General features: G+C 46.5%; 1 protein-coding gene across 9 annotated transcripts in view; it reads right to left on the bottom strand.

Annotated features, from left to right (window-relative positions):
- Positions 1 to 12,809, bottom strand: part of NRXN2 (neurexin 2) — a 318,520-nt gene that overhangs the window by 201,381 nt on the left and 104,330 nt on the right. For 7 of the 9 annotated variants that reach the window (XM_088137492.1, XM_088137483.1, XM_088137489.1 and 4 more), the window contains 2 exons: positions 6,917 to 7,218; positions 3,908 to 3,931 (listed from right to left, as the gene is read on the bottom strand). In XM_088137492.1, coding sequence (XP_087993618.1) covers positions 3,908 to 3,931; positions 6,917 to 7,218 — 326 coding nt within the window. The remainder of the gene's footprint in view (positions 1 to 3,907; positions 3,932 to 6,916; positions 7,219 to 12,809) is intronic. The other 2 variants (XM_088137485.1, XM_088137486.1) reach the window with 1 other exon arrangement.

The following is a 12,809-nucleotide window of genomic DNA, read 5'->3' as shown; positions in this document are numbered from 1 at the left end:
AGAGCAAAGAAAATGGTGCCCCTTTTCCATTCCATATGCAGAAGGCCACAGGACCACGGCGAGGTTGCCCTGGAGGCCCAAAGGCAACGGAGTAGCACAGGGGCACAAGGCAGGTCACACGATCCCAGTTCTCATCCGACTGCCACCCCCGTCAACCCTTCAAGGTCAAGAAATAGGGATGGCAGAGATTCCAGAAATGCTGCTTTATTGTTGTAGACGAGTATTTTTCAACCTTGGCAACTTTAAGATGAGTGGACTTCTCCATCCATCTTAAAGTTGCTAAGGTTGAGAAACACTGTTGTAGGGTACGATACCAGAAACCTGAAAGCCTGTCCTAGTCCCATCTTACACTAAACAACATCAAGGTGGCCTTATTTTGAGTTTCTTTCTCATGCTCCCTTCACTCTCTGTGCAGCTTTTTCATTCCTTCCCAAGTCAGCTGTAAATTCCTTCACACACACCCAGCCACCCTGCCTCAAGGATGGCCCAGCCCCACCGAGGCACTGGACCGCCGGCCAGCGTGTGAAACAAGAGGCCAGCCGGACAGGCTCTGGGCCAATCTAGCTTTTCACGTTTTGATTCTCCTGCCAAGCCTGCGTTGGGCCTTTCTACAGAAAGCCAGAATGCCACTCTTAGGCTCCAGGGAGCGACACCAGCCCAGCTCCTTTCGGGCAACCCGCTCACGTTTTGGTATCAGGCACTCACCCATGCGCACGTGGGTCCCATCCACGCCTCTCCCAGCACCATCCTCCCCCCTGCCATAACGGCCTTGCATCGGTGCTCCCCTTGGAAATGACAAAGAGGTGAAGCCAGCAAGTGGGGGTGTCATGCAAGGCTGAGAGGGGGGAGGGGTCTTGGAAGAATATGGGAGAAGGAACAGGAGGCCTGAGGAAAGGGAGGGATGGGACGTATACAACACACAGAGTGTTAGTTTCAGCCCCAGAGAGATGCTCGGAAAATAAAAGTTGGCTACGGAAGCAGCCCAGCTTCACACGTTCGTAGCAGGCCATGCGAGAGGGTGGCCGGCAGCTGGTCCCCAGGGGGCACGGTGGGGCAGCCAGGTCCTCAGGTTCCCTGGACAAGCACCAGCCCGTGGGCCAGGCTGTTGTGGGGGGGCACCTCTTGCAAGCCCCCTGCTCCGGAAAAGAAAAGCGAAGTGGAGCAGGGAAGCTCACCCCCCACGTTCTGGGAATTGCAGCACTATTGTAAGGCATCTTTGCAGGAGGGGGATTTCTCTGCCCCCCATGCCACAACATAGCATTGCTGAAAATTTCCGGGGGGGAGGGTTGGAGTTCTCTGCCCCCCCCCACAATCCACCTGGCTGCCATTTATGTGCTTCCCTGGGGGGCAGCTGGGGGTCCCAGCGTAGGTGCAACAGCGCACAGAAGTTGCTTCATGGGATGGTGTTTTCCATGGATTTTGGGGGGGAGGGAGGGGGAGGGTGGGGAGGGGAGGGGAGGGGAAAAATTCAAAACCATAAAACAAAATTCTTCAACCAATTTTTTTTTCTAAATACTGTTGCCTGTACTGATTATGAAAGGGGGGGCAGGCTAAAATAAAATATAATTGGGGGGGTAAGTTTAGACTGCTGCCATGCCAGTGGCCGTGTGGAGTGATGGTTGAAGGTGTGGGAGATCTGGGTTCAAGTCCCTCCTCGGTCACAGATGCTCCTTGGGGGACTCAGGGCCAATCCCTCTTTCCCAGCCGTCCTACCTCACAGGGTTATTGTTGTGAGGAAAAATGGAGGAGGATGGAATGTGAGCTATGCCACCTTGGTCTCCTGAAGGTTAGACATCTAGCAAATAAATGAATACACTTTAGCCCATTTGGGGAATGGCTGCCAGGGTGCTGCCCTGGGAGCCAAAGGACACCACACACTGATGCCAAGATGTAGCATTTTGGGGCTCCTCCTCCATCCCAGACAGCACGACTAATAGCCATGGATAATGGAGCTTGCAGTCCAGCAGTCTCTTGGAAGCCTCAGGCTTCCAGGACTATTTTCCTTCTGCATTTACACAGGCCTCTGTTAAAATAGCTTCTTCTTTTCCCTTTCGGCTATGACACAGCCATTGCCTTTCTCAACTTGGTGCCTTCTGGATATGCTGGAGCACAATGCCCATCAGCCCCCACTGGAATGGGAATTGTAGTCAGTAGGGTGCCCGGTCACGTGGGGCTGGGTTCTAAGCCCATTTTGCCCCTGGAGGTCACTCTGAAAAAGAGTCGCGTTGACTCTTCACCACCTAAAGCAGTGTTGTCCAAACCTGGCCACTTTAAGATGAGTGGACTTCAACTCCCAGAATTCCCCAGCCAGCCATGCTGGCTGGGGAATTCTGGGAGTTGAAGTCCACTCATCTTAAAGTGGCCAAGTTTGGACAACACTGGCCTAAAGGAACCGGGACCTGGTTACGCCCTGCATTTCCTTTCCCCAAGAGGTCAGCCAAGTCTCACAAGAGAAAGGGACTTTTGGGGGGGGGGCGAAACTGAGCCCCCTTTATAACATTTCCCACATTAGTGGAACCTGTTTCATTTTCCGAGGCCTTGGAAGAAGCCATTTTCAAGTTCATCGATCTTCGGAAGGCAGCACTGTGGAGCCGATCCCCCAAAGCGGGCGGGAGCGCAGAAGAGCACTTTGGGGCGATTCCAGCTGCTTCCTTTCCCCGGAATCGCACGGCGGCTGCAGAGGGCCGGCACGTGGCCCTGGAAAAGAGGCTCCGACCTGCTCCAGAGAACTTCAGGCAGGGGCTGCGTTCGAAACACCGCTGTGAAATTGAATCCAAAGCGCTCAATGGCCTGATTAAATGCGGTTCCGCGGCTGGTTTTATTATTTTAGGTGCTGGGTTTTCTGCATTATCAACATGGGTTTTAACCCCTCAGTTGCTTTATGCTTTGCATTAAAATAAAATAAAAAAAGATCGGTATGTCACCCAGGGAAACTGTCTGCAGGGCAGTTATACATACATAACGCACACAGTAATTAATCATTGTGACTGCGGGCAGTCTGGAGTAGATCAAGCCTGCCTGGTTCAATTATGGACCGTTTCTGGTACCGAAGAGAGTTTTCACCCATCACCACTGCACAGCTTATATCAGTGTTTTTATTATTTTATTTGCTGCTTTTTTAATCATCAATTTCAGCCCACAGCTGTTTTTTGCATAGTATTTTTTTTTTTGGAAAGATTTATTTGCTGCCCAGAAAACTGGGAATGTGAGGCAGTTTATATATTATATTATATTATATTATATTATATTATATTATATTATATTATATTATATTATATTATATTATATTATATTATTGCACACACTCTAATTAAATAGCTGTGACTGCATCAGTCTATAGTCTGTCTTGCTTCCCTGGTTCAGCTGTGGATCATCCCTGGTTCCGAAGGGTTTTTACACCCATCAGCTCAGTATAGGTGCACACAGAGTATAGTATAGTTATAATCGGGGTTATTTTTGCTGCTGCTAAATTCACTCCAAATGGAGTTGAGCAAAATCACTCGATTCTTATGACATTTTGTAAAGGGGGAAAGGCAATGCAGGGTGGCTACTCAGTTTTCCTCTTTAAAAGAGATTCTCTGCAACGGAGGGGATAAGTGGAGCGCTAACTTGGCAAGGTCAGCGACTGGAAAATGCTGTTGCCTCGACTGGCTAAAAATTATACAAAGATGGGGGGGGTACAACGAAAAGCCTCATCATAAGCACCCTCAGTGAGATAAAATCCATGTGTTTCTGCAAAGGCAGATGTGCAGCTTGCACAGCAGAGTGTCCTTAAATTTCCAAAAGCAAAATAATTTTTTAAAAATAATAATTTAAAAAATAAGGGAGGGGGGGAGAGGTAAAACCCACGGCAAACCAAATGATTAGACAATAGACTGATATCTACCAGATAATGCAGTTTGTTTACCATAGCGTGTCCAATTCCTGCGTGCTGTATGCATTTAAAAACAAAAAGAAAATGAAAAAGAAAAACAAAATCGAGAAGGGGAGGGAAGGGAATAAACAGAAAAAAAATGACCAACCATGAAAATTCAAGGGAGATATATTTAAAAAACAAAACAGAAAAAAAGGAGAAATAAATTTCTCCAGTTTCTGAGACCAGCAAAAAACTAAAAATGAAAGATACTGAATTCACACAACCCAATGACCCTTTCGCAAGAGCTCTGCCCTCCCACCCCCCCTCCTCCCACCCCCCAAACTTTCTCAACCTGGGTTAGTAAGGAAAGAACGGAACAAAATGAACGACTGGGAAATTAAAAAGGAAAGAAAGAAAGGAAGAAAGAAAGAAAGAAATCGACATTCCGCGAATGGCACAGAGGTTAGTTCTCCCTTTTCTGGCAGTTTAGGGGAGCTTTTCCCCCTGCCGCTGCACAACCCCCCCAAGAAGCGTGTTAGTAACACACAACGACAAAAGTTGCCAACGCAATTTCTAACGAGGTGGTTTGGGAAGGTGGGAGGTTGAGGGTGGGGTGGGGGGTGAAAAGGATGGAGGATCAAAGCACAGGGCCATGTTAGCAATATTAGTACTTCCAAGGAGCCCAGATCTGGGGAGGGGACGGGAGGGGACGGGAGGGGAGGGGTGGGCGGGGGGTGCTGGGCCTGGCCAGAGACGGCATTTGGGTCAGGCCCTGGTGGCCGAGGCTGTGTCAGCCGCTGCTGGGAGGTAAAGCTTAGATCTCAGTGGATTTGGAGAAGAGCTGGAGGAAAGGAGAGAGAAAGAGAAAGCGTAGGCGAGGATGCCTGGTGGGGGGCAGACAATGGGGGCAAGTCCCTGCCCCCTCCCCGTTCTTCCCCACATAGAAATCAAGGCCAAGCTGCTGTTTTGGGGGGAGGGGGGTTAAGAAGAGGAGGGAAAAAAATCCAACCAGGGTGTTAGCAGAAAGAGAAGAGAAGGCGTGGTTGCAAAACTGAGATGGGGAGTCCAGTTCTGTGAAACCCAAGGGCTGCAAGTGGGGCAGGCGTGATTTGAGTGCTTTGCTAGTTCACTGCTTCACCACAAGGCTCAGCACTCCTTCAGATAACAGGGAGCACATGTTCTTTGCTGAGCAAGAGAAAAAAAACCCCTCTCCATTGGATCAGGTGCCTTTTTCCTTCTCCCTCCTCCTCTCCTCTTTCTCTTCTACTGACTATCCTGTCCTGCCAAGACTAATCTTCTATCAACTTCCCAAATAGGGCTTTCTTGAGAGAGGAAAAAGGAGCTCTGTTCTGACCTCTTACTGAAGGCCTTGGGGATTCCCAGGTTCCTTTTATGCAATTGCCTTTTTTTGGCAGTATTTGATCAGAAACTGCAGACATCATATTTCATTTGTAATACTTCCCACATCTCCCTACCCTGGATCTTCCAACTTCCAGTTATCATGAAAGATTATGGATTTTTAATCAGATCAGCTGGTTTTTAAACAACAGCCGTGGGAACTCTCCTTTGGGAGCCCTACCACTTACACCATCCCTTCTCTCCAAAACTCACTTCCTACCACAGGTGTGCCCCGGAATCCGTGTTTTCCAGACACCAGTTCTGCAGCTACTTTGGGCAGACAGCAGGGCAACCTCCCCTCCTCACTGCATGCCCACAATACATCTGAAATCAGTTAGAGAGCGGGCCAGACATTCGTGCAAGGCTCCAGAGCCCCACACTCAGCACTCCAGGCATCGTGTTCCTCGCATACTCCACTTCCCAGCATACCTCCAAAGCCACAGCTTCAGTGAAGATCCAGGCCCCCCCTTGCCAGTTCCTGCCCCTCTTGGTTCTAGAAGGGCCTATACGGAGATTCAGAGAGAGCCCTGCCTGTTATTTACCTTCGGTTTCACAGAACAAGACTCCCTTTCTTCCCTCACCTGCCAAGAATCAGGGCCAAAATATAACCCTCTAGATTGAAGGCCATGTCTAGGGGTATCGTGTGTTGCAGACCACGGCAAAGACCAGACACCATCAGAAAAAAGTCAGAAATGTGAAGTTGGAAGATGCAACTGACCTCGGCAATTACCCACTCATCGGCCACGTCATGGGACTTAAAATAAAGTCCTTCTTCCAGTTATCAAACTGCTTTATAGAACTTTATAGAAATTAAAGGCATGTGGCTGCAATGGGGGAGAGGGCTACCCATAAGTCACATTGTACTAAAATGCAGCGAAGCAATTTACCCCCCTCTGTATTTTAAAACAAGGAGTAAAACAGTTGTCTTAAGATAATTTTGCTCTTTTTAAAAACCCACAAATCTGGGGAGAAGGGAGCTGAAAATTACAGCGTCACTCCTTTCATATCACTGCCACACACCCTGCAGCTTTCAGTAGCTAATAACAACAATAAGAGTAACCATAACAATAATACTTGCTCCAGCTGAAAAGTTTGACATCCCTTGCAATACAGTAAAACTTGGATTTAACAGATAGTTTGGGGAAAAGGCTATCTGTTAAATTCAAATGTATGGAATTGCTGTCATTCGCCTCATTTGCATATACATAATTATGCAGATGGCATATATGGAGACTAATGACATAAGAATGCCAATTACATAATTATGCAAATGACACACACTGACACAAATGACGTCAATTACACATACAAGGGTCCAGACAGACTTTGGAAATAAAGAACTTGTCTGTTATTTCAGACGTGTTTCCATCCAAAAATTCCTTCCCATGACATTAAAATTTGGGTGCTTCAAAAGTCCTTCTCCCTTTACCAGAAATAACTCAACATGTTGTTGCGAAGCAGTGCTAGAAAATCTAGCTAGCCTCTCAACATCCTGTGCCCCAAACTTGAGAATCATTTTTAAAAAAATGTCTCTTGCTGGTGTCTGGCATATGGGGAAAAACTGCAGAGCAACTCAAAAAAGTTTCTGATGCAGTTCAAAGCCGGGTGTGGGTCCCCCCAGCCCCCCCAAGTGTTGAGACGACATGGTCAGCAGCCGCTCACCTGGCGCAGGTTTCTAGTCACACGAATGTCGTGCCAGTTGTTGTCATTGAACTTGCCGTTCACCGGCTCCACCAGAGCCTCGAAGGCACCGGAGCCCAGGTTGATAACCAGCCAGACGGCGCCGCTCTTGAGCGAGAGGTTGACATAGTCGGCCGACTTCCCAGTGTGGAGCATCAGGCCGTTGCGCTGAAGGGTGCGGAAGGAAAGGGTGATCTCGTCGGTGCTGCTTTGGATGGGGTTGTGCGAAAGGTCGTAGCAGAAGAATTCATTCCCTTTGAATGTTGCCACGAATTCTTCTTTCCCTGCAAGGAGACACAAGGAGATGGGAAGGGGGTGTGAGCGAGGGTCAGGAACTTCACGTGCTTATGGGGACACTACCATCCCTCTGCAGGTCACGCTCAGGGATTTCTGGGCAACCTACATGAGCTCCATCAGAATGGTTTCTACAGTCCACCTTCCCTTCCACCACTGCACACTCCATTCTGACAGACCGCCTGGAAGGCCCTCCCTGCAACCACTGAGCACCAGGGCCTGGAGAGGTCCTAAAGCTGTACACGGGCATCAAAAGCACAAAGGTCCACGAGTTCCATTCACAGTAGAAGCTTTGAGCCCCACAGAATAACATCTGGCTACCCACATCTGAAGAGTCCCACGGAAAGATGAAACCACTCATGTGATGCCCCCTGGTGGTCAATGTAACTGTGTGAGCCCAGGAAAAAAATGTGCACTACATATTTGTAAGGGTTTGCTCCACATTTCACAGTAAGTGGAACCTGGCCACTGATTGTCTCTCTTTTTTTTCCAAGGGTTAATTTGGAGACTTTCAAAAATAGGAGTATTTGGTAGGGATTTTCAGTTGTCGTCCAGTTCTGGTCCTCAACTGTACTCTGTAGCTGGACTACTCAGGAGCAGTAGTTCAGTAACTTCTGGAGGAACCGTCTCCCGATTCTTGATGATGCTAAACTGCAGAGCGAAGCAAAGGCTACACCCACCCAACCCGCTGAAACAGAAACCCAGGTTAATCAACCGAGTGACTATGTTCATATAACATCCAAGGCTACACAAAAAATGTATGGCTTTATTGGATGGCCTGGTTTGCACAACCAGCTAACAGTATGAATCTAGCCATCAGAAAGCACACACAGGGATGGGAATCTGGATCCACTTCTGCTTTTGGAGTCTGGAATGGATTGTTTTTCTTGCCGGGACTGCGTGATCTCCCTCCTTGATCCCTCCCCAGCAACTTGGCACAGCAAAACAGCCTCTTTTTCCCGACATAGGCCAATTATCTTGCAAGACCTTTTGTGCCAGGGAACCAAATCCAGTTGTCTCTTTCAGTGCCATCATCCTACAATCACTGGGTCATGGAAATAGACCCCTTCTGGAAGGAAGGGAGAAAGGGGATGAAAGAGCAGAGGGCAGGGCTAGGGGACCAAAGCAACCCAGGAGTAAGCCAGATTCTTATCTTGTTCCTCAAATTGCTGCTGCATTAAAGTTGGAGGGCAGCAGGCTCTAAAAAAAAGAACCCCTCGTCCCTTTGCTGGTAGAGAAGAAAGCATTTTAAGTCAGTGCTCTCTCCCTCTCTCCCTAGGGCTGTGCTTTGCACAACTTTTGCACAACTTAACCAGGTGACCCAAAACACCTATATAGACATACTGATTGCATTAGTATTCCCTTTCAGAGTAAGCAACATTATGCAAAGCGCAGAAAAGACGTAACAAATAGTCAACCAAATGGAAACAGAGCTAAAACCAATTTACACCAACCCCATTCAGTGCCCACCTGTTCTACTCTTGGAAACACTTTCTGCTTCCACCACACCCAGGTGTCCTTCACGTGCTGCCTCTTGTCCTTTAAACTTCTCCCCTCTCTTTCAGGATCTCACCAACCCCATCCAAGCCCAACTTTCTCAGTGTTCCTCACCCTCTTTGCCCATTCCCTCTGCCTTCATATATTTCTTTAGAGATTTGATCCTCATTCCTTCTCTCTATAAGAGCAACCCACCCCAACATACTTTTCCATTTTTTGTTCCATTTATATTGGCTCAGCCCCCTTTCATTCTTGACCCACTCTCTTCTTCTTTGACCACACATTTCTTAAGTACCCCATTACAGTTAACTTACTTTTATGTTTCCCTTGACATACACAATTCTCACTTCCATAGATCAAAGTAGGCAGCAGCACACTTATATGGGCGTTTTTGCTTCTTTTGAGCAACATTATTCATTCCCCAGACCACATACAACCCCCTACCTTTCTACCAGCATTTGCACATCTTGACATTTCTCCATCTATTTTCCCATCTTTAGTATAAACTTTAAGAAAATAGACGAATTCATCTACTAAGGGTTTTTTTTTTTTTTTGCCATTTATGGAGAACTTGCCATGGTTCACTCCATTTCCCCTGTGAAACATGACTACTTCGGTCTTTGATATGTTAATTAGCAGATCCTTTGTCCTTGTTGCATCATTCAGTCTATCTAACATTCAGTGCAAATCATTTGGGTTCTCGTTCAACTGTTTCTGTACAGAAGTATATATATATTCGCATTCCCAACAACACCTCTGACATCAGAAAAGGCATTTATCCAAAAACACATTAACCAACCAATGAGATATCACAGTTCTTTGTCTTACTTGTTGTTCAAAGTTGAACCATTTGCTAAGCATCCTGTTTATACTCACTCAAGCTTTATTCCCATCATATCCAGCTCTTACCATATTCAGCAACCAATCTTCAACTTCATTTTCCCGTTGAAAATCCCATAATTCAAGTCTGCTACTTGATCATGTAGTTTCTCTAAATCAACCAATGGACAATAAACTTTCTCCCATTCATACATGTCTCAGTGACCTGAATAAACCCTGATCTACAAACACTACAGATGCCATCTTTCCCTTCATCTTTCCACCAAGAATCCTTCTTTATATTTCTCGTTAGAAATTTACATCTCTGTGGCCCTTTGTCACATAATTATTTTCATCTCTTCCACGAAGGCTCCACATCCTCTTTCTGTCCAATTTCCACTCAATCTATTGGGAGAGTAATCTATCTTCTAATAATAAAAGATCTAAATGATCTGTCTCTTTCAACTCTACGGATCTATGACTTATACTTTTTTTTCCTGCAGTTGTTCATCTTTCATTTCTTTTACAGGTAGTCCTTGTTTATTGACTGCCTTATTTAGTGACTGTTCGATGTAATGATGGTTGAAAAAAAACCCAGCTTTGCAACCAATCCTGGCATTTATGGCCATCGCAGCATCCCACGGTCACGTGATCACCATCTGCAAGCTTCACAACTGGCTTCCAACAAGCAGAATTAAAGGAGAACACAGAAGGGATTGTGGTCACATGATATCTCACTTAACGATCACAGTGATTTGCTTAACGACAGAAGCAGAAGTGACATAGTAAGTCCAGCACGGTCACATGATCTTTTTTGCATAGCGACCATGGCTCTTAGTGATGGAGTTGCCAGTCCCAATTGTGGTTGGTAAGCGAGGACTATCTGTACTTCTTTCCTTTTCTACAGGTAGTCCTCGAGTTATGACCATTCATTCAGCGACTGTTCGAAGATACGATTGCACTGAACGAAGGTACTCATGACTGGTCCTCGAAGTTCTGGCTGTTGCAGTGCCCCCATGGTCACATGAACAAAATTCAGACCCTTGGCAACCAGCTTACCTTCCTTCCCCAACCTCCCTGTACTCGCACACACATACACACCCACCAGTGCCCTTCTTCCCTGGCCTCCCTGTGCTCACGCTGCACTGCAGCACTCCCTCAACTCATGGGCCAGACCTCCCCCAACCCCCTGCAGCAACCCCATGCTCCTTATCTGGGATTCCCTCTGCTTCCTGCTTAACAACTCACATGTCTTGGGGTCACAACAACAACCAGGACTGCATGGATTGCCATAGTTAAGCGATGCGGTCACATGGCATCGTGCTTTACGACTGCATCACTTAGTGATGGGTTGTAACTCGAGGACTACCTTTATCTCCATTTTCCCCCAGAATCTACTCTTGACATTACCAAACAATGATTGTGCCACATTCAAAATTTTCATCACCATTGTATCTTCAATAATTTTCTCAATGGTTCATTATAAAGAATCAAATCAATAATTTCTTTTCCATATGCATGTATGAATAGATTTATGCTGACTATATATTCAAAACAAGAGACCCTTTTCTGAGCAGATATTCACCATTTTTATTCCTTCTTGGTTCTCCAAATGGCCTCGTCATTTTTTCTGTATTCTCTGTTCCCTATCTCACCTGCTTAACAGGGTAATTTTACCCCCAGATCACATTCATTTAGAATATTGTACAATTTTCCTCCAGACTAGTTCTTCCATTATCACCATTCATTAGAATGCAACATGCAGCTATCACTACCCTAAGGATTCCTATTTTTATAGGTGCTCACAACAGTCTAGAAAACACCAATTTATACTTATTTTAGCCTTTTCATTCATAATTAAACCTACACCTTTCACTTCCCTGCAAGGTCCCATCTACTCCATTCCACATGATCAGGCCATCTTTATTCAGATTATTACATCTTTCGTTCTTCTCTTAGACTCAGAGGCACACCAATTATCTTTCATTCGTTCATTTTGTTTGTTAATTTGTGGTCTTTACTACGCATTTTTCCTGCATTCCAAGTTGCAAATTTCCATAAGCCATGATTGCCACCAGATGGGTGCAATGATATTGATCTCTGCCACTTACTGATCTCTGCCATATTGAGGCTAATCTAATCCCAGGTGGAATGATGTTCCACAGGCAGGTGCCACGGCAGGATTTTTAGTAATCAGGAGAAGGCGCTGATGAGGTTACTAGCCGTAATTGCACTGGTGCCCATGCAGCATCCCCTGCTAATGCGTCAGCCTTGCAAGGTAGTCCAAACAAGAAGCATACCCAGGAGTACTAGCTCTATCTTTATTGTTAGGCTACATTAACAGAATCTTGCAAGTCTGAAAGTACACTTCTCCCCCCCACTGTCACCTTTACAGTCCAAGAAACTAGGGAAGGTCCCTTCCAAGACGTTTGCCAGGCCCCCATTCCTTCTGCAGGCTGAGCTGCCTCTTATCTGACCACTGCCTAGTCTGTGGCTCTTCCCCCTGTCTCCCAAGGTCATTCCCGCATACTATTACATACGGGGAAGGGCAGCGGTATCCCTTGGGGCACAATTTGGCCACAGTGCCACAACCAAAGCCAGTGTTACCAACTTGCCGACACAGTTCTATACAAGCTGGAAGCTCTAATCCAGAGCCTACGTTGTCAACCAACATCCTGTTACCAGCATCCCCCCAAACGGGAGGTACAGGCAGCGTGTCTTAATGCTCATTCAGAATCATCTAGTACGCTGAATGATCTAAATATGCTACATTCACCCAACACATTTAGCCCCCAACAGATAACCAGGCACAGGCACATTGTGTGAAGGCCACTTCACTAACTTGGCTACGTGAACCCAATCTGCAAGGGAACCGAGGCTTGTGGTTACAGCATTGTGGGGCTGCTTGAGATGGTCTGGGATGTGCTTTCACTCTGAAGTTTGCATGTTTGCTCAAGAGAAAAATAGCAAGGCAGCAGAGGCTCCCCTCCACTGCAGATCTGTAGCGTAAGGCAAAGGTGGAAAGCCCCTGCCTCAGCCCCCCACCTGTAAAACAGCATTCAGGGCAAGGCCAAATGGAAACCAAGAAAAAGGGGGTCTGCTTATCTCTCACCTGCTTTCTCCACTTAGCTCTTGTTTACTCACCTCATGGGGGAGCAAAATATTATGCTATTTCATTATGAACTCGAACGCTCAATTCGTACATCTGCATTACTATTATTATTCAGGCAACACTGTGCTTTACAGAATTAAACAAGGAAAACAG

This window comes from Python bivittatus, unplaced genomic scaffold, assembly GCF_059951505.1.
Source record: "Python bivittatus isolate LINGU-HERP-01145 unplaced genomic scaffold, Pbiv_v1 ctg000180_np1212, whole genome shotgun sequence".
Classification (NCBI taxonomy): Eukaryota; Metazoa; Chordata; class Lepidosauria; order Squamata; family Pythonidae; genus Python; species Python bivittatus.
This window is presented reverse-complemented; position numbering and strand designations above follow the sequence as displayed.